Below are 27,177 nucleotides of genomic sequence, written 5' to 3'. Positions count from 1 at the left end.
GAATCTGAGCCACCTCAAGTGTTCATTAAGCCCAACTTCCTACCTCATGCAAACCCGCTCCAAAACCCAAGGACAGTGTGGCCTGGTTTTCAGTCTGCAAAGCTGACCACACCTCCCTGGGCTGCCCTGAGCAATCATGTCACAGCTCACATCATACAATTTATAGCATGAGCTTTGGGCCCAGCTGGTCCTGTCTGAACTTTGGGTTTTTCCTCTGTAATCTGGAGAATAAAACAGCACCTTACTCATAAGGCTGGTAAGCACATGACCCGAGATGTGGGTCAGGGTTTCTCAGCCTCAGCACTTCTGACACTGGGGCTGCGCGGTCTCTGTGGTGAGGGCACTACAGGATGTGTACCCACGATGTACCCTCCAGCTATGACAACCAAAAATGTCTGCAGACATTGCCAGATGTCCCCTGGGGGACAAAACTGCCCCTGGTTGAGAACTGCTGGGGTAGATGGAGCACTTGGCATAGTGCCTGGTGTCTGTGTTACACAATGACATCTGCTGTTGTAATCACTGTCCCCTCCCAGCCCCAGATCCTCAAAGACAGGACTATCTAGTCCACGTCTGTGGGCCCAGCCCCAGCAGGCGTACACAGATGGATAAGTAAATAAGTGGGTGGGGAGGTGGATGGAGCAGAGAGACAGCTGGACAGACCCACAGCTGGACAGATGGACATACCTGATTCTAGGAGTCTCTCTGATTAGAAAGATCCCATCCCTCCCCCACAGTGACCCGGGGCTTCCAGAGCAGAACATTTTAGCTGCAAATGTATCTAATTCAAGAAGCCCCTTCCTCAGCTGCTTGACTGCAGCAGAACCCAGAGCTTGCCGTCCGTCCCCGATTCCTCTGGCGGGTGACAACCAGATCAAGGCCACTGAGGTAGGGGTCCAGCCCCTCTTCCTGGGAGCTTCGGGGCCTCCACAGGCCAACATCGGCAGGGGTGGACTCCTCTGGGCAGTGATGTGGGCTGCGGTACAAGCTCCTTCCCCAGACGAGGATAAACAGACTCTGGCTAAGATGCACCCAACGTGGCTCCTTGTTTAAGCCTCACGACCACTCTCATTTTGTACGAGGCCACAGAGGTTTTGAGAGGTGAAGTGATGCACCCACAGGCATACAGCCAATAAGTGGGGAGCTGGATTTGAACCCAGATTGGCCTTAGTTCCCATTCTATACTCTCCACTAAGCCCTACTGCCTCCTGGAAGTCACTTGAGCCCCTGAACTCTTGGGCCTGGATGGGGACACTTGGCTTCGTGATGATGAATTAACAAAGGAAATCCAGGAGTTGAGTCAGAAGCCAAATCAGCAGTTTTCAAATCACAGTTCTCATGAAATCAATTACAGGGTTCCCAGGCAGCATTTTGTTTTGTTTATGAATTGTTTACTTGAAATATTTTTAATGTTTAATTATAATAGTAATAAAATCACATTTGGTATTACTTTTGATATTGTTTTCAACAATTCTGGTTTGGATCTGTAGAGCTTTATCTATACAGAATCAAACATGCATGTGTGTAGAATCTTCAACTGTTCTCCCCTCGCTGACTCAGCTCCAGTCACACCAGTCTCCTTGCAGGACTGTGAATGTGCCAGCTCTGCTCCTGCCTCAGGACCTTTGCATGTTCAGTTCAAGTCTCCGCCCTGTTCTCACCTCCTTCAGGTCTTTATCATATGTCATCTCCCAGAGAGGCTGCCACGGCCACAACTGCCCACAGTGACACCCTGAGGCTCCCTATCTGCCTTGCCTGCTTTATTTTCCCCTGTGGCCCTTATCAGCACGTGACACGTTGTATGTTTTATTTATTTTACTGGCTGTCTCCTCTACTAGAACATAAGCTCCCTGAGGGCGGGCATTCTTGTCTGATTCACTCACGATCGTATCCCCAGCATATGGTACTGTGCCCAGCATATGGTAGGCACACAATAAGTGTTGAACACACACACGTGTTGTTGGGACTATGGGTTACAGTTTTAAAACTTTAAAAAATTCTTAAGTAAGGGACAAAGTCTGTGCCCACTATTTCTAGGCTACCAGATACAGACCTATCCTGGCCAAGGGGGCTTTAGTGCCCGTGGTCCTGCCCACTTGAATCTGCGCAGCAGACAGTAAGGGAGGGTTCCCTTTGCCCATGGCCAGTATCAACAGAGTCACTACCGTGCCACAGTCAGACCACCTGGGTTCAGACTCCCAGTTTTCCCACTGACTGGCTGTGTGAGTGTCAAGTTAAATTCAGCCCTCCAAGCTGCCATTTCCTGATCTGCAGAATGAGGACAATAATAGTAACTACCTCACAAGGTTGTTGGGAGGATGGAGTGAATTAACACACATGAAAGCACCCAGTGCGAGGTCTGTGCTCACTAAATGTCAGCTCTCCTTACAATGATGACTCTACTCATGGTCACTGTCATTGTATCATCATTATCTCCATCCTTATTACTATTATTATTGCCTTGAGTCACAGCCCAGCCCCTGACCCTGGGTGAGATGGAGAGGCCTTCCCTCTTCACAGGCCAGGCCCAGCCCCAGGCGACCCAGCCCCTCAGGCTGTGTCCAGGGACTTTGGGTACTTCTGCATCGCCTCTCTTTAAGAGTTCAAACAGCCTCAGTTAGCCCATCCATCAACACAGTCCTGCCTGCATCCAAGGAATTGTTCCCAGCAACCCCTGGGCCAGGAGGTCCAACCAGAAGACATTGTTCCTTAATGGTAAGGAGCTCACTTTGGAGTAAGGCAGGCAGATACAACAAGAGGAAAACATAAAACCCAAGAGACTGAGCTGGTGCTGAAAGACAGGATGGGGCTTATGCTCGCTGGGGCCTCGCCATGGCTTTGGGCACAAGGCTGCCCCCACACAGAGCTTTCAAGGGCGAGCACCAGTCTGACAGGCTCAGGTTGGGGGAGGTATTCCAGGCTGAGGCCACAGCAGGAGCAGAGTACAAACAAGGAGCAGCGGGGTGGAAGGGAAGACATGAGCAAGGATGACGGAGTTAAAAGACAGCTAACGAGGCATTTGGGGGAATTTGAATTTATTTGTTAAGATGATGCGAAGCTCTCAAAGGATCAGAAAGTGGCAAAGAGCCCGGTTCAACCAGATGACACTAGCCTGCAATATCAGATACACCTAGAACAATGAATGTTTGTCAAATGTTTGCTGAAGGGAACCGAATTGATTTCGTCATAAAATAACTTTGCTCACAGTTTGCCTGTCTGGCCCCTTGCTGTGTGGGAGAAAGGGTGCAGGGTGCCTATAACAGCATGGGCAGTGCGCTGGGGGCATCCTGGGACCCACAGCCACAGCCGTGACTCAGGAAATGCCCTGATCCCCAAGGCTCCGTTCCCAGGATCCGGTGACCCGGGCAATTAGACAGGGCTCCTTATCAGAAAGAAAACTCGGGAGGCCCATCCCTGGATAATTGAGAGCCGAACTGAGCCGTTCCCACCCATCTAGACAGGTGGCAGCAGGGGAGCTGAGCACACATGCTGTTCCCGGACACGCCTCATCCTCGGGAGAGCCAATCCCAGCGAGTCCAGGAGGCCAGGACCCAGGAGGCCACCCTATGCTATGGAGAAGGTGGGCCCACCATGCTGGCCCCCTACTCGTGGCAGAATAACACAGAGGCTCAGCGGGGAAGAGTCTCCTCCTCGGGCTCAGAGCAGAGTGCATGAAGCCCGTCCCGCCAACACCCAGTGATAACAGCTCCCGCACGTCGAGTGATTGGCTACCACACGCCAGGGCCCTGCTTGTATTTAAACCTTGCAACAACACAGGAGGGCGTGTCATCAGCCCCATGTTTTGTAGGTGATGAAACTGAGCCAGAGAGACACCAAGTCACTCAACTGAGCTCACAGGGGCAGTGGTGGGGCTGGGCTGGAGGAACAGCCCTTGCTCGATACCATTCTGCTAACTGCTGCCCCCAGAAAAGAACAAGAGGACAATAGAGATACGAAACCACGTGTCCCCTTGCCTCCTCGCTACTCTCTCTTCCATAATCGGCATTTCTTCCTGCGGCCTGCCGCCACATTATTGATAACTCTGCTATTGTACAGTTTATCACCATTACTCTACCTGACTGCAGTAAGCAAAGTTAAATGTTAGACGGACTCTCCAGGAGCCCAGGGCTTGGGGAGGTGGGCATTTCTGCATACTGCTGGCAGAGTATAATTTGGCAACGTGCATAAAGAGCCCTGAAATGTTGATGAAATGTAGCAGTCAGCACTCCTAAGACTCTCTTCTATGAGAATAATCAGACTGAGCTATGAGGGTAGTCATTTCAATGCTATGTATGACAGTGAAGAAGTTAGAAATAATCTGATTGTTAACATTAATGAGAGGGCTGCACAAATCTTGGTGAATCCAAAAGATGGCAAACTGTGCAGCCACTAAAACAAAAATGTTTTCAAATAATATTTGGTGACATAGGGGAATGTTTCACGATATCTTGTTAAATATAAAAAGTAGAACCCATAACTAAACTAATAGTAGCTTAATAGTAGTCAGCTTTGGGGAGCAGAATTATGGCTTACTCTTAATTTCTTATATATATTTGTATTTTTCAATTTTTCTATGAGCATATATTGCTTTCATGATCAAGGTAAAGACAACCAATAAATGTTATTTTAAAAGGAAAAAAAAGAAAGAACAAGAGGACGAGAAGCTGGGCCCAGTGAGAGAAGCGGCCTTGTGTCCAGCTCCTCCAGGGCAGGGCCTCGATTCTACCTTCACCGTTAGGGTGGCCAGATAAAAATACAGGACATCAAATTGAATTTCAGATAAAAGACAAGACCTTTTTTTAGCATAAGTATGGGGGAGGGTTGGCTTCTGGCTTTTGGGTTTTTTGGTTGTTGTTTTTTGTTTTGTTTTTTATTCTTTGCTAACTCTGGCAACCCCATCACTGCCAGATGACCTGACCTTGGCACCTTAGCAGGTGGTGATGGGCAGCCCAGCCCCTTCCCCTTGGACCCAGCTCCCTATTCTCAATTCATAAGCTTTACCCTCAAGCCCACCTCAGTCCCCAGAGTGGCTCTGCTCATCTCCTAGGGAGACACCTGCAGAATCAACGCTTGCCTGGAGCCTGTGCTGTAAGGAGGAAATTATTATTTCCCTGTTGTAGACGAGGACCCTGAGTTGGGGGAGGAAGGGTGAGGTCACTTGCCCAAGGGCACACAGCTCACCACCAGCAGGGCCGGATTCACACCCAGGGTCCGCCTGCTCCAAAGCCAGTGGCCCTCTGCCAGCCCCCATGTTCGCGGCCTGTTCAGTGGCGAGCTGAGCAGGAACCCGGGTACCATACCTATGGCAGCCTGTGGAGGACGGGAGGAAGCCATCGACAAGGTGCAGCTCAGACCCGCACCGTCCCAGCTGCTCGCCTGTGGAAAGAAGGCCGGAAGTCTAATTAGATGGTGTTCAAGGCCGAAGTTTCCAGCCACAGAGAGGGGTCACTGGCTTGCGACCTGCCCACCAGCTCTCACACAACTTTGGGAGCACAGGACAGTTCCAGAAAGGGCCCAGCCCCCACCCTCATAAATCATTAACCCAGAGAAAAACCAGCAGCTGCAGAACTATAACCCATCTCCCCTGAAGGCCCTGCTGCCACGGACCTTCCTCTGCCCAATGCCAAGGATCCTCAGGAGCCTGGTGGGTCCAGCGAGAATTACAGGTGGGTCCCCTCAGTCTCACAGGTGAAGCTCCAGCCTCAGGGGCCAGGATCAGGATCAGCCCCCGGGTTCCAGAGGCTGGATCACACGTGGCCAGGACATTTCCTCCTCCTGGTTGCCCAGCAACCACAGGTGCCCTCAGGTCCAGCCCCTCTCACTGCCCCCGCCCCCACAGCCCCACTGAAGGCCAATCACTCCTTGTCTCTCCCTGTGCTGCCCACACAAGGTTGGCCGCTGGGAAGGGGCCACCGGGCCATGGCACGTGGGTGTGAGGGAGGAACAGAGCAGCAGAGAGGCAGATGGCTCGAGATGGGGGCAGAAGACCAAATGCTCAGAGCAGCCTCTCCTGGCCTCGCAGTGGAGGCTCCCGCAACCAAGAGGCCAGTGCCTCCACTGGGCTTCCTGGGCCCTGGGACCAACCTTGCCAGATGTCCCCTGCCAAGCAGTGAGGGAAAGGGTTCTCCCTACTCCCTATTCACACCCCAATTCTGAGCGAGAGGTGGTCCTGCTAGATTTCCCTGGGAAGGAGAGAAAGCACAGAGACCTCCTTTCTAATCAGCCCCTACCACAAACTGGCTGCGCACCTGTTTTCCTTTTCAATTCTAAAGCCTTTATTTTTATTAGCTGGCTTCCTCAATAAAAACAGAATGCATGTAAGTGGCAGTTAATTAATAACAGCAAACATCCATGCAGTGCCTCCTGTATCTCAGACACTATTCTAAGTACTTTACAAACATGAACATCTATTAATCCAAATTATAAGAAAGTGAGGCCCAGAGTGGTTAAGTAAATGGCCTGAGATCACACAGCTAGCAAGCGGCAAAGCCAGGGTATGAACTCAGGCCATGGGCCCCAGTGTGTGCTCATTAAGTAACCACTGTGCTCTGCTGTCTCTCAAATTCCAAACAATACACAGGGTGTACAACAAAAAGTAAGTCTCCCAAATACCCCAAGAGTGACCACCATTACTGGTTTCTTATCAGTCTTTCCAGAACTATGCCATGTATGTCCCGGCTTGTATACCTGTATATCCACCTTGTTCTATACAGGAGGAAGCACCCTCCACCCACTGTGCTGTAACCACCTTTTTTTGCTTAAGAATCTCCATGGTCTGCAGGGTGGGAATAGCTCAGTGGTAGAGTGCATGGTTCAATCCCCAGTACGTCCATCAAAAACAAACAATCTCTGTGATAATTTCAGAACAGTACTTAGAAATTAATCTCACTTTTTAATGGCTGCATAATATTCTGGGGAGTAGGATATACCGTAACTGACATCATCCCTATCAGCACACTGAGGTTGTTTCCGGGCTTTGGTGTTATAAACCATCCTCCATTCACAGGGCCTTGAGCAAATGGATGCGTGAACCTGTGAGGTACATTCCTAGACAAGGATCTGCTGGGTAATTGAGAGAATTACATTTTTCACTTTCACTGAATGCAAAACTGCTCTCCACTAAGTGTGTGTCTGTGCCTTTTAGCCTCACACCGAAAACTCTCAGCAAAGGGTTGAGGAAAGCAAACTAAAATGTCTGCAAATCCCTTTGCAAGCTGAAAAATCAAACAGCAGCTGCACAGCAGTTCCTCTGCAGGTCCGTCCTCCCTGTGGGCTCACTCAGAAACACTTCAGAAGGAGCAAGGAGACTTATACCCATTTTGCAGGAAGAAAAAGGGAGGCATCGAGCCCAGGCTTCTGTGCAACCTGCTCATTAAACACAATTTTCTGATCATGCAGAAACCCAGCATCCTTCCCTTTAGGCCAGAAAGTCCAATGTCCTCCAGTTTTTCCTCATCTTCAGGGATAATTCCTGCCCTCACCTCCAAGCCCAAAGCTTTCCCCAGAAAGGAAGAGAGATACGAATACTTAAGGAGTCAGAAGCTTTATTTGCATTATTATTATTATTATTACTATTATTATTAATTAGTAAATGAGGAAACCAAGGCTTAGAGAAGTAACGATTTGCCCAAGGTCACAGAGGCAAGGGAATAAGTTGACAACACCAGGGTTCAACCTGGGAGCATTGACCTCAAACCCTAGTCTCACTCCTTTAATCACACGGCCTCCCTGGACTTCAGGGCTGGAATCTGGGAGGCATCTGCTGCAGACTAATCTGGGGTAGTGAGGTCCCCAGGCAAGGACACAGGTCAGCAAGTCCCATGCACACCCACAGGCCTGTGGCCACTGTTTTGTACACATACGCCCCACGTCTCAGAAGGATATGAGCGAGGGAGTAGGGATGGCTCAGAGCAGCCCAATGCCCCTGCTAGAGAGCCTAATGGCACAACAGTGAGGAAAGAGTTCAGGGCTACCTGATACCACCTAGGTCCCACCACTCAGTAGCTATAATACCTTGGATGAGTTACTGAACCCCCATCTCTGGGCCTCAGTTTACTCATCTGCAAAATGGGGGTTTAAAAGTATCCACCTCACAGAGTTTTTTGTTGGTTGGTTTGTTTGTTTTTAACTAAGAGTTAATACAAGTAAAGCTCTTGAAAGGGTCCCTGGGACACACTAGTCTACAGCTGTCAACACCCAGGGCACAGGCTCTGATGACTGTTAGAGCAGGCAGATAACAAGATATGAGCAGAGAATGGGAGATCCAGGCCAAATGGCAGGAATTGGGCAAAAAATGGGAGGGCAGGAAACCATACATCATGTGAACAATGAGGGTCCTTGAGTGGACAGAGTAAAGCAGGACCCTGCCCCTCTGATAAGAGATCACACATTTTGGGGTGACAAATGTCCTGGAGGCAGACAAAGAAAGGTGAGAAAAGGCAGGAATCTCCAGTATCTGAATGTAACCTTTTGCTCATTATGCCCTCATTACAATAAAATTAGCCTTGCAGATTAGAAGTACCCATCATGCACCAATGCCATGACACTTCCAGTCCAGACTAAATAAAGACAAAAATCCCTCCTCCCCTCAGGAAGGTGGAACTAGGATGAAAATCAGGGAATACGACCCCAAACCCTTCCCTCCCCAATGAATATTCTGCCCATTCATTTTACACTCTCTGTAGCTAACTTGCCAAGAAACTCAGCACAGCTGCTCACCTGAGCCTGCCCACTCTCCCCTCGACAGTGTGCAGTCTATCCCTTAATAAATCCTTGCTTCAATTTCTTAACGTCCACGTTCCATCTCTGAATTCTTTCTGCGATAAGACAAGAAACAATGCCCAGGCTCCACCTTGGGAGACAGAGACCCAGGCTGAATCTCCGAGCCTCAGTGTCCTCATCTGTTAAATGGGGGTCCTGCTACCTGGCCCACAGGACTCCCAAGGGCATCCATGAGATCAACCACAAAGCCCCAGCAGGCTTGGCCAGTGCCAAGATGCCGGTCCTTGCCATGTTACTACCAAAATGGGAAACAGCAAATGGGACCACGTGTCTGGATTCCACATCCCAGGAGTGTAAGAGGCCCTGGTGGATGCTCAAAGAGGAACCCCCAGGGTTTCAAGCTATGGGGATCTGAGGGCAGCCTGGTCCACCTGCAGGCTGGGCTATGTCTCGCCCTCTCCCCTCCGCCTCTCGGAGCTTGGGGCTAGATCTCTGTAAAGTGGGCCTGACAGCACCCGCCCACATGATGCCCTGGGCTGCTCCAGCCAGGAGCCAGGGCATAGGTATGAACTCGCTAAGCAAACAGGTGGGGTTGCTCAGCTATTTCCTTTTTTATTGTTTTTTTAATGTCTTCCTTGAGCCTTGCATGGTCTGGAGGCTTTCACGGTGGGAGTCTGAGCCAGAGGAAATGCAGTGTGGTGCTTCAGAAATAAGTCTCTCTCTTCCGGAACCTTCCTGCCACGGCGGTCTCTGGCAAAAGAGGCAGACTGGCTGGTGGAGGAGTCGACTGAAAACCAAGAGAGGACCAGCTGAGCACAGAACTCTCTACACTCTACTTCCGACTGTGTTTTTAAAGTGCCGAGAGGAAAAGGACCGGAGGAAACTCACCGAGGAATAGGAACAGTGTTTGCTTGGGTGGCAGGGTTGCAAGAGATTTTCTTTTGACCTTCTTTCAATTTTTCTGAATTTTGCTGATCTTCTACAGTGGGCGGCATAAGGAGGGAAGATGGAAATAAGGGTTCTCGTTTTGAAAAAGAGAACGAAAGCAAAAGGTCAGACCAGACAGCAGCTGCACGGCAGCGCTGCTCCTGCTTTGCGGATGTGGAAAGTGAGTCCAAAGGAGGGGAAGGGACTTGACGCCACGGCAGGGGCTGAAAGCGTGGGATCTGTCGCTAGATCTGAGTTCAAATCCCAGCTCTGCCACTTGTCGCTGTAACTATTGACATCCTTCTCCCCAGCGCCCGCCTCGCAGGGGTCCTGTGCTGTGGTGCATGCGGCTGCTTCCCGCACAGCAAGATCTCAGCGTGCAGCAGCCACAGTTGTCACAGCGATGTTAGCAGCACTCCACGTCGGTGGTGGGAGACTTTCTTCTCTTGGGGCTCATCTCTCTAAAAATGACCGCCAAGCCTGGGCGGCAGGCAGAACCCCTGAACAGTGCTCTTCCCACTACACGGCAGAGAATGGCTGACAGGAAGCTGTGCGTCTCAAACCCAATCAGACAGGGCTAGGAGCAAAGGAGCGAGGGAGGGAGTCCCCAGTTCCAGGTGTGCCCCAGAAGGTCAAGTTCAGTGACCAGGACCACCCAAGAGCAGCCAGAATCGGCCCTTCCCTCCCCTCCCCTCATCGGCAGTCCTGCTCACCACAGCAGGTGTCTTCCTGGCTCTGATTTAATCAAGTGCTTATCAGTTCCCCCTTCCTCTAGAGTTCAAGGTCCATCCAGCCCAGAGGCCCAGCAAGAAACCCTCTTCCAGCTGGCAAGCCTCACCTGGCCACGAGGCGCACTCCTTCCTGGGCCACCTCCCACCTCCCACCTCCCACTTAGTTGAGTGGTCCCATCAATTCCCCCGGAATGAGACCTGGAGAAATATACTGGGAAGGCTCCTGAAAGTCAGGGAAGCTGCCCAAGGCAGGCTAGGAGTCTGAGGACAGGGAAGGCTGGGGAGGGGAGGGTGGGCAGGGGTCCAGGCAGGCAGGCGGTCCCAGAAGGTGGGGGAGCACAAGTGCTGGCCCACTCAAGTCGGGCAGCCTGGCTAGAGGAAGCATAAATGCCGCCCCATCCTGCACAGAGGAAAACAAGGAACAGCTTCTGGTCCAGGCATCCAACTCCGACTCAGACCTCAGAGGCACCATGTCCGTCTCCTGCAAGCCAGGAAAAAAGTACGGGATGGGGGCAACCCAGAGGTGTGGGCTGGTCAGGACCCAAGATCCTCGTGGAACGATCGATACCCTCCGAGAGGCCTCTCTCACTCTCAGCCCTTGTCAGACGTGTGCCTGGTCAACCCATCCCCACCTCTGCTGCTGCAGTGACTCTTCCACAACGCACACCTTCGGACGCTTCCTCGCCACCTTGGGAATGAAGTGCAGGGCCTAAGCAAGGCCCTCACTGACTCAACCCTCCACCTCCCCATCGGCTTCTGGTCTCAGCAGCTCCCCCGCCTGGCCTGACTGCTCCAGCCCTCACGAAGGGCTTCAGGCCCATCACTGCGCAGATCTACTCTGTATCTCTGGGCCTTTGCTCAGGCTGTTTGTTCCCTCCGCCGAGAATTCTCTCTCTCTCTCTTAGAACCAGCAAGCAAACTCCTACTCAACCCTCAAAACCCAGACCCCTCTTCTCTGTGAGGCCTCCCTAGACCCATCTCATGCAATGGTTGCCAAGCCTGGTTTAAAAAATACATAAGTCCCAGGTCCACGATTCTGATTCAGCAGCTCATGGGTGCAGCTGGAGAAAGTCTATTTTCAAAGACACAGGTGATGCAGGGACACCCACAGCGCCTATGAGAACTGTCTCCCTCCCTAGACTGAGCTTTCCGTCTGTGTCTGGAGCACTAGCTCACAGGCCAGACCACAGCTGCTGGGCTCCACCAAATTAAGCCCAGAGGCTGAGACCCCAAGAGCCTGAAAACTTCATCTGCTTAGGATCCACTCACTGAGGAACCTCTGAGGCTGGGGTGTCCCTGGGCCTGGGGTGGCTGCGGGTACGGGGCTTCCAATCCAGGGGAAGGAGGGGCACGGGCCCAGTTGGGAACCTTAGCCCCCCAGGTATCCTCTGCCCTGCCCAGAAAGACCAGGACCAGGAGGAAGAGGAGGAGCTGCAAGCTGGATGGAGAGTCTGGCCAAGAAGAGGGACCTGCAGCCCCTGTGTGCAGGGTGGCAGCTCTGCCCTGAGTCCCTTAGTGCACAGGGCCCCCTGCTGCTGACTCTGGAGGGGGATGGCTCCAGGGGCTCCTTAGGCAAAAAGACACAGGCAGAGCCATAGCAAGGGGATTACATCCAGAACTGAGAGTTCTGGAAAGAGAGAGGCGAAATGCCTGGACAGGGCTCAGCCTGGGGCTGGAGAGACCAGCTTTACATGCTCCATCTGCCGCTCTCCAGTGGCGAGACCTCAGGAAGTTACTCACTGTCTCTGTGCTTCCTGTCCTCATCGGTCAGATGCAGACGTTAGTGGAATGAGGTCTGACAATGCCACTGGGTTCTTAATAAATGTTAGTTCCCTTCCCAGAGCTCCTGCCATTCCTTGAGGACAGTGTTGCTCCATTCTACAGACTGCTCAACTAAGTCTGGGCTGACCATCCACCTGAATACCAGCCCTGACCTTCGTGACCCTCATCATCCTTGAGATCACAAGATTAATGTCACTGAAATGATAACAGCTGGCATCTTCTAAGCGCTGCCAGGCACCAAACCCCCCGCCGAGTATTTGTCACTGCTTGTCTAATTCCCACAGCAGATGAGGACCACGAGGCTTGGAAGACTGAGGGACGTTCCCAAGGCCACGCAGCTGCTGAGCAGGGTCCCTAGGCTGTGAGCTGGGACAGCCAGGAGGGACCCTCAGGCTGGTCCTCACAGGGTGCCAGCACCTGGGTAAAGAAGTGGTGGGTGAGCGCACAGGTGAGTGGGGGGAGCAGCCTCCCAGGCCAGAGGGAGCCCGACAGACAACAGGGCCAGCTCCTCTCACTGCCCACTAGGCGCCAGGCCACTCAGTGAGCTTCCTGAGGTGGGAAGGGGGAGGGAGGCTCTGAGAGGAGGGCCCTCCTGCTGCGGGCAGGGGTGAGGCTGGCCGATGGCTGAAGCCTCAGACAATGGCAGCTCTGTCCCTGCCTAGAGTAGGCGTCCCCTCTCGAGACCCCCACTGACCCCTTAGGTAAGCCCTTGGTCAATGATCCCTGGCAGAACAGGTCAGGAGAGGATCCCCACCCCCAACCCCAAAGGAGGCCTCTGGGCAGAGGAGCCCACCCGCTCCTGGCAGAAGGGACCCCTGGGGGCTGTTGCTAGGAAACCAGAGCCAGCCTGGAGAAGCTGCTGGACCCCGGGGGAAGGGGGTGCTGCCAGAACAGCCCCCAGCCCCTCCTCCTCCTCCTTCAAGTCCCCAGGCACATTAACCCCTTTGTCCCCAGCGATCCAGTCCAGGCAGGAGGCCCCAGGCTGAAGGGTCAGGCAAAAAAATGCCAGTCGGAGGGTCCCATATTATCAGCCGCATCCTGGGTGGCCCACGCGATGGGGCCCCACTGCACACACACCCAGAAACCAGAAAAGGACAGCAAGGACTGTGCCACCTACCTCATCCACAGTGGAAACCAGGGGCCTCACCTTTGCCTACACGGCCCTACAAGATGCGGTCCCCTCACGACCTCCCTGACTTCAGATCCCACCTCTCTCCCCACAGCTTTTCTACTCTAGTCACAACTACCACCCACCATGCAGTTCCTCAAATGCCCTACCTCAGGGCCTTTGCACTTGCTGTTTCCGCCACCTGGAATAATCTTCCCCCAGATACACATATAGATGGCTCCCTCGCCTCCTTCAGGGCTCTGCTCAGAGGTCACTATGTCAGAGAGGCCTTTTCCAACCACCCTCTTCAGAACAACACACACGTATCACCATCACTCTCCTGCTGATCCTGTTTTCCCTGTCCTCGTAGCATTTAACACCCGTGGGCATCTGTATATTTTAGTTGTTTATACCGGTTTCCTCCTATCAGAATGTAGACATTGTCACTTAAGTTTATTGCTCCATCCACAGCCATGGAACAGTGCCTGGCACACAGCAGACCTCAACACACACGTGCTGAATGAACGAAGAGATGCTAGTTCACAACAGCCCCAGGGTCAGTCCCACCCCCACCATCAGCGGAGGGGAGAAGGCGGCTAGGGCCCGGGTGGGGTGTCCCTCAGTCCTGGGGCTGTGCCTCCTACTGTCTGAAGTCAGCCTGCATCCAGGACGGCTCCTCCCAGAAGCACTTCACAGAGTCACTGCCGAGCGGTCCAAGAGGCGGTTCCCCCAAACCAGTTTGGGAGGAGGTCTGGGGCCCCTGCCAGGGTGTGATCAGAAGAGGGGCAGGGCACGGTGGGAGGAAGGACTTGGACTATTTCACAAGCTCGCTCCCCAAAAGACCACATTCTTGCTCTGGCGAGTCAGAAGCATGTGTCCAGGAGAGGGGACAAGACCCCAAAGCCCCAGCGGCTGCCACACTTGGCCACTCTGGCAGGCAGGTGCACCACTGTCTCTCCTGCTCGGGCAGGTGAGGGACCTTGGCACACACCCACATTTCCAGGGAAGGAACCCCTAGCTGGCAGGCCACAGAGAGTGGAGACGGCTTCCCTTTCAAAGCCCACAAGGGTTCAGTCTGGCTCCAGTCTCTTCTTCTGGCTGAAGCTCTGCCTCTGTCAGGGAGGGGGCCATCCACTGGGTCCCACAAGAGAGATCTGGGCAGAAAGAAATAACCTTTGCAAAACTCAAGCTAAAAATAGCTCAGCCCACTCAGCTAAGGCTGGGCAAGCTGGCTGGGCAAGCTGGCTGGGCAGCATCTGAGGTCTCCTGAAACGCAAGCCCTGCGTGGAGCCCTTGGGGACCCAGAGGCCTCAGCCCCGAGGCCTAGTACTTAAGATCAAACCACCCCCTTAACAACGTGGCACCCTCGCCCAGGGAAGACGTGTCATTCCAGCTGCTCCCCGTCCTCAGCACCTGCCAGGGAGGGACAGAAATGCCTGTCCTCCAAAGGGGGACAAAGGGGTGGGGCATCCAATTTACAAAGGAGGAAACTGAGGCTCAGAGAGGTAGACAGATTTGTCCACAGTCCAGAAGTTTATCAAGGGCAGATCCATGAGTAAGCCCCAGGTGGAGAGGTCGGTCCAGTCTCCCCTGTACCTGACTGCCTCTCCCTCTACAGGCCAAGGGATCCAGCCCGTTCTCTTGCAATTAACCTCACACCTCTGAGAAGATGCTGCCTTGGGTTCTGGGAAGCGGGCAGAGGAGAGTGGGCTGGAGGGGCTGTGGGGAGAGAGTAGAGGTTCCAACCATGAAATAGATTTGCCCTGAATCCTGCTGTTCTGGGTGGAGTCAGATCCTGGACTATGACCCCACAGGGAACCAGTCCTCTTTTATTATCAGTTTTGGCAAGAGCTGAACCGGTGCTCATCAACCCTGTAATTGGACTCATGAGGGACCGGGGAACTGGATGCCGCCCACAGGCAGGTTCTACAGAGAATTCCTACCCTCCCTCCTCACAGTCCTTCTGCCCTTGGCACTGAAACCTCACCAGGAGCTGTGAGCTATGAGCCCACCTCTGCCTACACCCAGCTGCCCAGCGGAAAATGGGGGGCCCACAGCACTCAGGGTGCCCCCACTCTGAAGCAGTCTCTGATCCTGTGGGGTGTGTCCCTCGGGTACCCCATTTTTGCCACCATCGTGCCCCAGGTTTGGTTGTTAGGAGAGTAAGCTCTGCCATCAAACCTGGTTGGGTTCCAGCTCTCCACTTACTCACTGGGACACAAAGGTGTTATTTCACTGTTCTGATCCCTGGTTCTCTCCTTCGTAGGAAAACTCTTAAGAATTCCCAATGTATAGGGTTGTTATAAGCATTAAATAAGATCATAATTTACATAAAATGCCTCCCTGAGAACCTGAAACACAGTAGGTGCTCAATAAATGTTTGTTTAATGAATGAACGAATGAGTGAATGACCATCTCCTTCTAACTGAACAGCAGCTCCGCCTACAAGAGGGGTGGGGGGTGTCCCAGGTAGAGCTGAGCAGTCTCAGAGCCCTCCCCATCACTGCCCTCTGGAGCCTTTCTGGGTCAGTGAAAGCCAGGTTAGAGGGGGACAGCCTCTCCTGCAGCACCTGACCATACAGTGCCCCCCACTCAGGGGTAGGGCTGCCCACTGCCGCGCTCTGGGACAGCCACCAGCCTGGCCTGGCCCTGAAGCTAACACTCAGCTATGTGAGATCCCCAAAGCCTCCACTGGCCTCCTGCCCCTTTTAAAGTCAAGATTCCAGGGAAGGAGTCACAGTCAGAAAAGGGGAGGACCCCAGGAAGAGGCAGTGATGCTGAGCTCTCTTAATTGGTATGAAACGCAGCGTCAATGACCAAACTCAGCGCCTGGTGCCAGGGAGATGTTCCAGTTGCCTGAATTCGTGCGGTCAGGCAGAGGTGGGGCCTCGCAGCTGGCTGCAGATATGGCCCTTACGTAAAGCACCCTGGCTGGAGAATCAGCCCTAGGGGGAGTTGCAAATATCAGGATGCTCCATTTCCTTGCTTGAACTCAAATGTACTCAGCTAAGTTCAGGGTCAGAGACCCCTCTCCAGGCAGCAAACTTACAGGGACCCCCAGCCTGCCCCCGACTGTCACTTGACACCGCATCAGGAGCATCGTCCAGTGACCTGTGGAAAGAGACAGGCCTGGGAAGGCAGAATCCAGGGCTCTCTTTCCTGCCAGCAGCCAGCACACCGAACATGTGCTTAAAAATGCTAGACGGAGGGGCAGGTGCACGCACGGACCACCGCACAGTCCCTGCCATGGCTGAGCCTTTCCCAGGTTCATCTGACGTCTGTCCTGTGGCCAAGGTCTTGGTCTGAGGACGGAGACACCATCTCCTTTCACCTTACGGTGCAAACCAGGAAGTGAGAGATAAAGGTCACATCCTCCACACATGTGCCATGAATGTCAGAACTGAGGTCTCCAGGCCCCCCTGCCTCATTCTGGGGACTTAACAGCACTCAAGGGGAGGGCAGAAAAGCCAGTCTTTATCTCTCTGGATCCATCCAACAACAGCCCTTAATTGTTCCACAAATATTTATTGAGCATGACTGTATGCCAAGTACCATGCAAGGTTCTGGAGACTTGGTTCCTGCCCTCCTGAAGTCCACAGTGCCCCAGGGAGGCAGACGCTAAACAATTACACAAGTCCATACATCGTTACAAACCAGGACACACACTATGAGGTGAGGGAGGACACCAGGGCTTAACTGAGACTGAGGCGGACAAATGTTCCAAGCCAACTCTCCCAGGACCAATGCTGGTCCCGTGTGCTCCACGTACTCATTAGATGACCTGCCCTCCATTGTAACCACACAGAGCGAGGGGACATAAGACCTGGCGATGGCCCCATTAATTTTGCCAGAGGCTCTGGCTCTGCGAGGCCTGGGCCAAGGCACACAACTGCTCCGGCCTCCAAGGGCCCTCCCACCTCCCAATGGACATTTGCATTTTATGCCAAACCAGATTCCGCAGGCACCCAAGGCAGACAGGATGTTGTGGGCACTTTTTTCCTCTTTTGCTTTTTTTGGAGGGAGTATTGGATTCCAAATTTTCCATTCCATCTTGATTTACACAATTACGGTTTTACTGATCCATCTAAGGCAGTGGTTCTCAATCGGGGGTGACTTTGTCCCCCTGGGGACATTTGGCAACGTCTGGAGACATTTTGGTTGTCACAACTGGGGGAGAGGGGGATGTTAGTGGCATGTAGGGGGTGAAGGCCAGGGATGCTACGCACATGCTACAGTGCACAGTACAGCCCCACAACAGAGAACTATCCGGCTCAAGGGCCGACTGTGCCAAAGTGGAAAAACCTCTGTTCTTGGGGCATCTGGTCGACTCCTTTGAGGATCCAGAGCAGGCACTGGCTTGTTGATGCAGGGTAGTGTTACTGTTATTAGTCACAGGGATACAAAGACCAAAGTTGTTGCCACTGGTCTCCATGGCAGATAAATACCAGGCTACAAGTCTCTAAAGAAAGTGCATTATGCTCTGGCTACTTGTTTCCGCGGATCTCCCCACTAGACTGGGGACAGAGATCACAACCTGCTTCCCCGTGTGCCTCCACCACACCGTGTGCCTCCACACCTGGGGTAGCATCTGGAATACAGGAAGTGGGGGCGAGGGCAGGAAGGAGGGAGACAGGGCAGACTGTAACCTCTTCAGAGCGGGGACCACGTCTTCTGCCTCTCGTGTCCTCAGCACCAGGCACCGTTCCTGGCATCCAGCCGCTGTCTCTCAGTTCATGAATAAACAACCAGATCGTGAGCTCTCCAGGGCCAGGGCTGTCCCGGCTCCACTCTGATCCCCGAGCCTCGTGCGCGGCTCAACCCTCAACACTTATCCATCAGGCATCTCCAGCGTGCTGGGCACCAGGCTGGGCCCGCTGGGCTGGCGCAGGGCTAAGAGAGACAGACACAGCCACAGTCCAGCAGGGGAAGGTGAACTGAATGGGGACCTACAGTAAACAGCAGGCAGTGCTTCTGTGGGGGAGACCTGGAGGCCCGTGGGAACTCCTGCGGGTGGCCCTGAACTTAGATGGGGGGAGCGTCAGCTAATGCTCCTTGACACAGTGAGCAAAAGCATGAATTGTTCATCGTTGCAAGGCCTGGGGCACGGTAGCAATGAGAACACATGAGCAGGAGAGAGGGAGGGAGGGAGGAAGGGAGAAAGGGGGCTTCCGATGGGAGTCAGGGGTCCCTACGCTGCCATTTCTCATATCTCCCTGGTGACCTGGCCCAAGTACTCACTCATCCATGAAAGCAGTACTGAGTGGGTGGTATCTAGGGCCTGGCATTGGGCACAGAAAAAAGGCAACAGCTCCGCGGGTTGCCCAGTGCCCCCAAGGAGAGAGTGCGTCACAAGGCCTAACATTTATTAACTGCTTAATTAAATGCCCAGAGCCATTCCAAGCCCTGTACTCCTACAATTACTTTAACCTTTACAACAACCCTCTGAGAGCGGAACTACTATCATCCCCATTTTACAGATTAGGAAACAGAAGTACAGAGAGGGTAAGAAAATTGCTCAGGGTCACACAGTCAATACATGGGGAAACTGGGATTTGATCCCAGGCCAGCTGGCTGCAGGGCTGTGTCTTGAACCCCTATGGGATTTGCACCTTCAGACCTCAGCCACTAGCCAGTTACGCATCTGCTGGGCTCCTGGGCTGCCTGGGAAACGCTCAGGTGAGCAGATGGGACCATGAGGGCCCTACTCATGGGGAGCTGATGGGACAGGGCCCCTGAGGGGCAGCACATCAGGAGGAGAACTTAGGGGACCAGCAAAGTGCTCTGGCCCAGGGCCCCCAGCGAAGGTTCGAGTTGCACTGCCCCCAACAAAGACTCAACCAGCAGCCCCTCCTGGGGCAGCTGAATGCACACATATTACACGTCTCTGGCCAGTCTCATCCGGAACCACCTAGGAGCTGAGAACAGGTACATATCCCTGTGAACACGGAGGATTCACCCATGCCAACCCAGCCACCACCCTGCAGCAGACCCCCAGGCAGGATCTGCCCGAGATTCAGGCCCCACTGTGCCAGATGTGTGCCAGACACTGCCTGAGCCAGCACCCTCCCCCCTGCCATGGCTGAGAAGACCATGATGGCAGATCAATCCCAGAAGAACCTCCGTAGGGCTGGCACTATCAAGTCCCCTCTTAACCTGGCTCCTTAAGAGGACACACACTGGGGACAGGGAGGAGGGTATAGCTCAGTGGTAGAGCACATGCTTAGCATGCACGAGGTCCTGGCTTCCACCCACAGTACCTCCATTAAAAATAAATAAATAAAAATAAAAGGGCACCCGCCGATCAGAGCAGGAGCTAACAGCCAGGGTATCTACTGTGATTCGCAGAACCGGCCCTGCCACTGTTTGAGCCAAGCCATTTGTATTTTCCCACAAATGGTCACTCTCAGAAGAGGGGAATCTTTGAGAGGCTGAACTTCTTGAGGAGCCCAGCAGATGGGTGGGTCAGAGCATCAGGTATGAAATCAGGCAGCCCTGACTCCAACTCCTGACCCCACAATCTAGCAAATGTGTGACTTGACCTCCATGAGCCTCAGTTTATTCATCTGCAAACTGGGTATAATGATACTTCTGGAACCCAATTAAGTACTTCATTTATTCATTCATTCAACCCATGTTTAGTAAGCACCCCTGTGAACCAAGCACTGTTCTCGGTGCTTGGGATACATCAGAGAACAAAAAAGGAAAAGCCTCCCGGCCCGAAGGAGCTTACTGAGCCCAGCCTTGTGACTGGCACAGAGTGGTGACTCCATAAATGCCCCGCCTCCACCCAAGCCTGAGTCATGTCCCACATCACGTTCACATATTTGAATTCCTCCTTTGGCAGAAGACTCACTTTCCCACGTTAGAAAGGTCTAAACCTGCCCTCATTTCATCCTCTGGAGTTTCTCAGAACAAGGCTCCTCCCTCCTGCACAGGACACCCATAAGCCTTCCCTCCTTCCCCGTGTCAATCACACCGTCACCAGGACGTTGTTCCAGACTGCCACTGCCCCTCTTATTAGTTCAACAAATGCTTCTTGGTGCCCACTCCGTGCCAGGGGGTGGACTGGAACATCACCTAGGTTGCAGTTCCCTCCTTGCCAAGGTCAGGGGGCACATGGAAACATGGCAGCTTCAGCTGACAGCCTCAGCTGACACTAACTCAAATCACCAGTGTGCACGGAAGATCAAGGTCGTCCCTCCGGAAGTAGGTTCTGTGCTTTCCTGCTAGTAAGCGTGAAATCAAAGCGATGGTAATTCACATGAAATCCCAGCTACTGCTCTCACCAGCTGGGAACCAAACCGAGGCTCACAACGATACTCTGAGCTTCTAGTAAAACCAGGAGCCATGTGTGGTGCCTCACGTGTTATTTCACAAGATCCCAATGCTTCGGGGTGGACAGCCAGGCCCCCGTGTGACTCCCCGCTCACTCTCCAGGCTCCTGGAGGACAGCAGCTGAATCTGTTCGCTGCTCTCCCCGAAACATCCAGCACCGCCCCTGGCATCTAACAGGTGTTCAATAAATGTGGGTTGCACTGAACTGAGTCAGAAAACTGAGGCTCAGAGAAGCAAAGCGACTTGCCCGAGGTCACATGGCTGGAGCGTGGGCAGTGAGCTGCAGACCCAGGTCTGCGCAGCTCCGATGTCCCCACTTGGCCTCCCTTTAAACTTTCCCACCTTTGAGCACCTGCAGTCCAGCAGCCATCTAACGGCAGCGCTCCCAGGACATGCTTCCTGGGGCAAAAAACATCGTCCTTCTAAGCCCCAAGAAAGGAGAGGTAAGCGCCGCCTGAGACCTTATTAGGGAAAAATAAAGACAGGAAAACCAAAAGCACCCTGGTGAAAGAAGGGCCAGCCTGTGAGTCATGTGCCCCAGAATATTCCGTGCATAGCTGTCTCCGCGCAGGCAGAGAGGCCAGGGAGGCCCACAGCCCCAGGGCCCTACCCCAGGTGGCTGACAGAGCAGCATCAGGACAGCGTGGGCCTGGGGCTGGAGGTCAGGCTGGCTCTGCCACCAACTCCTACCAGCACTGGACAAGTCACTACCTCTCCCAGGGTTCTGGTTTTCCCGGTCTGTGAAAACGGCCAAGGGCCACGCCGGGGCTGCCGCTGCCTACAGGACTGGAGGTCGGTGGATGGGGCCATGTAAAAGCCAGCATCTCCCTCTCTCCCCGACAAAGTTCAGCCCCACTTCCTACCCGCTCCATTGTGGGTAGGAAGGCCCCATTCTGCCCCACCTCCAGCTGCCTGCAGAACCACCCTATGGTACTCCTGGGCGGCTGGCATCCCTGGGGCAGCAGACTTCACTCACCTTACAGACCTGCTGGTCACTTTCAGCCTTAGAAGACTATCACCTGAAGGCCTGAGAAGGAAGTCAACTTTATACTAGTTTTGTAAACACCATCTGACTTCCTCCTCACGACGGCCCAATGAGGGAGCTACCAAGCCTGAGCCCAACGAAAGCACCTGCCCAGGATCACACAGCTAATAAGACCCAGGATTCAAACCCAGTCCTGAAGCTCCAAATCTGTGTTCTCTTCCTGCTCGTGGGTCAGCTCCCAGAGGATGGATCTGTGGCTGGGCCCTGGGTGTCCCCCGGGTGCCTCATACATGATATTCAAGAGGCTTGTTTGGTTGGCCAGATGGTTATTTCCCAACCCCCGCCCAGGTCCCAGGAGAATTTTGTACATTGCAAACAGGAAGAGCTCCCCGTGATGCTGCCCACGGCATCACTGCACAGATGGCCTGGGCTGGGTCCTGCCTGCCAGCCTGTCCCCACTTTGCAAAAGGGGAATCTGAGGCCCAGGCTCAGAGGAGCCAGAGAGCAAACCTCCACATCAGTGCCCACACAGCATCCTAGCATGGCCCTTCCAGCAGCGAGAAGACTGCGGGGGGCCTGGGGGCCTGGGGCGGGGAAAGCCTGGGCTTTGCAGGGAAACCCTCCTGGGTCCAACCCCAGGTCCACGTCATTAGCTGTGTAAACCTGAGCCAACCTCCTGCCCTCTCTGCCTCGGTTTCCTCCTCACTGTGAAATAGACACAGCAGCCCCCGAACCCCAGACGGTAATGGCAAATAAATGCAGTCACATGGAACAAATCGGGTGCCTTTTCTTCCCCTGGAAGGCACTCGCCTATCCTGGCCATCAGCTGGGCCGGGAGGCTCAGAACCTGGCAGTCCCCCAGGCAGCCAGCCCAAACCGGTTTACATTTGGAGCTAGATATCTGGGGTTAATATTTATCTGCTTGTGACCCCAATCTTCTGGGGCATCAGGCATGCCTGAGTCACTCAGCCCTGAGAATTCAAACCAAGCAGGGACATGAGGTGGGAGAGGTAGGGTGCTGGGTCCAGGACAGGTGTCAGGAACTCTGGTCTCTCCAGGGCACACAACCAGACTGGCTGGGGAAGGACAGTCCTTTCCCTGTGCCCTTATGCAACCCACCCCGCCACAGCACCCTGCTCTGAAGACCCCAGCCCCTGTCATATGATGATCCATTTCCACAGGATCTCGGAAACCAGTGAGGGCATGTGAAGGGGGAGGCTGGGACTAAGAGGAGCAGCCATACAGACATGAGGCCCCAGATTCTGTGGGCTGTGGAGGTGACCATCCACACCACTCTTACCAGATGAAGATTTCACTCCACCTGTTAAGACCCACGTTTTCGGATTTCAGTAATAAGGCCAGTGCAGAGAAGGGACCACCAGATTCAGTGCTCCTCCCAGCAACCCTTCGGGGCATCAATCCCCATTGCACAGATGAGAAACCCGAGCTTGGAGCCTGAGTCAGCCTGCCAAGGTCAAAGGTAGAGGTGGGATCCCAACCAGGTCTTCTGGCTCCAATCACCCCAGCACAGCTGCCACCAAAGCACCACATTTCAGCTAACGTTTATCAGGTGCTTCCCGGGTGCCAGGCACTGCTCTGAGTGCTTTACCCTCGACAACTCTTTTAATCGGTCCAAGAAGATGAGGGAGAAGCTGGTATTATTCCATTTGAACTGAAACACAGGGAGGCTGAGACACTTGCCTCAGGACACATAGCTGACAAGAGTCAGAAGTGAGAGTCAAAACTAGGCCGATTCCCGAGGCCAAAGGTCTTAGCCACCCCTGCATCTTGGCACACCCCCTGCCCCCCCACCCTCTCCTCCTCACCCACCGATGGAGGCAGAGCCCTTGGGTTGCAGGAGAGACCCACTATTGGAAAGGAGCCATGGGCTCAATGAGGTTCCAGAGACGCAATGGCTCTGATCCGCACAAAGAGAGCTGAAGGCTGGGGAAGCTGAGGAAGGTGAGAGCTGGGGCCCCTCCATTCTCCACCTTCCAGCCGAGGAAACCTGAGCTTCAGGAGCAGAAGAGGCTCCCCAACCTGCCCCAGCCACAATGACCTGCCTTGCCCAGGACAAGACCCTTCCTTGGCCTGGAAGCCGGGCCCTACCTACATTTTGAGCTTCATACAAGCCGACTTCAGGGAAATCTTGCATGATGAAGCCCACTGGGAGAGGCTGCCACTTGCCCCTCCGAGCAACTAACACTCTGGACTGGAATCATTTGCTTTGTTTTCTGACTCCCGCATCAGACTATGAGTTCCTTGAGGGCAGGGACAATGCTTTTCATCTCTGTCTCTCCAGTACCCAGTGCAGTCTTCAGCACACGGCAGAGATTCAAGAGTGATGGGTGGATGGGTAGGTGGGTGAGTGGATGGATCAATGGATGGATAGGTAGATGGGTGGATTAGTGGATATATGGATGGATGGATGGATGGATGGGTGGGTGGATGAATAAGTGAATGAACAAATGACAGGAGTCTATAAGCAGTGACCAGAGGCCACTGGGCTCAGGGTTCTACTTCAATCTGGAATTTACTGGAGCTCAGCTACCCAGGATCCCAGCTTCGCCCCAGGTATTTAGTTTGACCCAACCAATTTCTAGACACGCGCCTCCCCACCCTGGCTGAGCATCCCTACGTGACGCTGTCTGTCTCCTTCACCAGGCTGTAGCACACGTGACACAATGTCCAGGACTGTGTCTGGCCTAAAAATTATGTTCTCAGCACCTTCCCCTGCACCTAGACCATCACAAGTCTCAATAAATATTTGCTGAATGAACGAGAAACAAATGAACAAAAGACCTAGAGAGCTTTTTAAACATGGAGCTTTCTGGTCCCAGCCAAGATCTGCTGGTTTAGAATCACTAAGGGTGAGACTCAAGAATTCGTATTTTGTTCCAAAGCTTCCTGGAGCTGATAATCAACCAGGTTTGGGAAACAGTTGCTTGCAGGGCAGAGGAGTAGCCGGCTACTGAGGGCTGTGACCATGAATGAGGGCAGCTCAGGACAGGGTTGCTCAGAGTTATGGCCAAACCCAACAGGTTGTCACTCTCCTCATCATTTTTTAGCTCAAAGAGAGTCTAAAAGCCTTTTTCAAAGTGTGGTCCTTAAACCATTGACTTCAGAACAACCTAAAGGATGGAGAGGCTTTTTAAAAATGTGGATTCTGAGGTCCAACCCCAACCTACAAACTTATAGAGTCTCTTGGGGAGACCCGAGAATCTGCATTCTTTGCAGGCTGTCTGGGTGACTCTGGCACACACGAATGTATGAGAATCACCGGCTCATGGTTCCCCGGGTGCTCAGAACACCTGCTGTGTCCAGCACCTCATGCACACCTAACCTCCTGAGAGAGAAAAGTTCCTGTCAGGACATCCTGGATGACCCTAAGAAACCCAGCAAACAAGGGTGTGAGGCCAAAAGGTACCAGCTGCGCCCATTCCTCAGAACATCAGCCCCAAAGGGAACTGACACGTCACTAAGCCTAGCCTCACCTTACAGACGTGGAAACTGAGGCCTAGGGAGCCCTGCATCTTGCCTAAGCCAGGTGGCCATGCCCCAGGCTCACCCTACCTCGCAGCCTCTGCACCTGCTCCCAGGTGAGCCAGGCAGCGGGGCAGCGGCTGCCAGCCCTGGATATCTCAGCCACTCTTGCTGCCCCAGGAAGACAGGTTGGCTCCAATCATGGGAGGCTCCTTCCCTCTCCACCACGTATGGTGATAAAGCAACTCGTACTCCAGGGAGAAGGGGGCATCAGAGAACGGAACGAGCAGAAACAGCCTGGGTGGATGTGGTGATGCTGATCCCAGGGAGAGTGCTGAGGGGGCTGATTGTGTCACAGCTCAGTAGGGATGCTACCCCAGCCCCTACAATCAGTCCACAGGGCCTGAGTTTAAATGTTTAAATAGTTCCAAGGAACCACTGACATGTGTTTCTCAATCTGCATATCTGGGGGAGCACTTATGTCCTGAAATATGTGAATATATATTCACTGAAAAAAAAAGGTATTCAATGGTCAAAGGCCATGGAAGAATCAGAGTAGAAATCTCCCTCCTGGAGACTAACAATACTCAGCATGTTAAAGGCACTGAAAAGTCCTGCAATTTCAGAAACTGCCTAAATCAAGACACAGATGAAGAATGCTGGAAGCTAAAAGGAATTACATGCCTCACCCAAAGTCACAGGGCTGGAAAGCGGGGGCGGTGGGACCTGAGCAAGACAGCCTGCCTCCAGAGTCCACGCCGACGACAACCACTGTCCTTACACTCAGCAAGAGGATTCCTCTCATTTACTATTGTGGCTCTGTTCTTGTTCTTCTGATGGGAGGGAGAGAGGGCGGGTGGTACAGGGCCTGGGCAGGAAGTCATGCCCATGAAAGAGGCCAGGAGGTGAGGCTGAGGATCCAGCTTCCCAAACCCTCTTCTGTTCCTAGGTTGGCCGCCACTGGCTTGTGACCTGGCGCAAGTCACAGTCCTTCTCCAGACTGAGATGTCCCACACATAAAACTAGATCCTAGACTGCTATCTAACTATAGGGCTCCTGAGCTGTTTTCTCAATTTAGTCTCCTCTTGTCCCTCAGGAGACAGAGGACAAGAAGTAGGAAACAACGGCAGATGTCTGACTCCTGCAGACTCCCAGCAACCTGCAATCTTACACTCGTGGATTATTAGAATTGGTAGAGGCCCCAGATTCTCCACCTGGCCACTCTGCAGAAGAGGAGACTGAGGCTTAGGGTGAAGTCAGGGGCAGGATGAAATGCTGCCCAAGCCCTCCCGGCTGGCTTGAGGAAGAGGCGGGACTGGAACCCAGGAGCCTGGCTCCCAGGCCGGCACTCTTCCTGAGAGGCCCTGGGCTCTGGGATGTTGGGATTCCTGTCAGCAAACACTGGGCATTCTGTCAATCCCTTGGGAACACATTTAGTAGTATCCCTATCTCACAGATGAGGTAACCAGGACTCCAGACAGGCAAGACACCTGCCAAAGTGATGGGGCTCCTAAGGCGCAGGGCTCTGGGAACTGCTCCCCATCTCTCCCAGCCCCCAAGAATGAGGCCTCTGCCCGGCTTCAGTCAAATACAGCTGCCCTCCCCAGCGGGTACCGCCTCCCTCACTGGCCTCACATGACCTGGCCCAACCCCAGAGAGTTTTCCAATCACTCACTGGGGAGGAAGCCAATACCCCAGGAAGCTGCTTAAACACAGGGCCCTGGCTCCTGGGAAGGCCACCTCCCAGCTCCCAGCAGGCCCAGCTCCTCCCTCCCAGAGGCACCACCCATTCTCTGAGACTGCAAATGGGCAACATTTAAAGGCACAAGGGAACCCACAGATGGTGACATTCTAAGGGAGCCTCCGGTGAGCCCTCCCTGGAGTTACTCACCACCTGCTTCCACCCTTGAGGCTCTGGCTGTTTCATTCAAGTCTGAGCCTGGATGCCCTGTTATGCTGTGTGACCTCCGGAAAGTTGTTTAACCTCTCTGAGTGTGAAACAAGCAAAGTTTGGGGAGCAGGAGGGGAGCAGCAGGAATCAGAGAGCCTGTAACAGCCGTAAGGGTCTCCCTGATGTCTCTGGTCCCTCCAACTCAGTCTCCACT

The 27,177-nt window shown here is 53.5% G+C and overlaps 1 protein-coding gene across 1 annotated transcript in view; it reads right to left on the bottom strand.

The window, feature by feature from the left end:
• The window catches only part of ARHGEF10L (Rho guanine nucleotide exchange factor 10 like), a 134,280-nt gene that overhangs the window by 95,779 nt on the left and 11,324 nt on the right, over positions 1 to 27,177 (bottom strand). Inside the window, 1 exon segment of the mRNA XM_032495298.1 lies at positions 5,301 to 5,376. Within this exon segment, the coding sequence (XP_032351189.1) occupies positions 5,301 to 5,334 (34 nt within the window). The 5' untranslated portion in view covers positions 5,335 to 5,376.

The sequence above is a fragment of the Camelus ferus genome, chromosome 13 (genome assembly GCF_009834535.1).
Source record: "Camelus ferus isolate YT-003-E chromosome 13, BCGSAC_Cfer_1.0, whole genome shotgun sequence".
NCBI classification, from domain to species: Eukaryota; Metazoa; Chordata; class Mammalia; order Artiodactyla; family Camelidae; genus Camelus; species Camelus ferus.
This window is presented reverse-complemented; position numbering and strand designations above follow the sequence as displayed.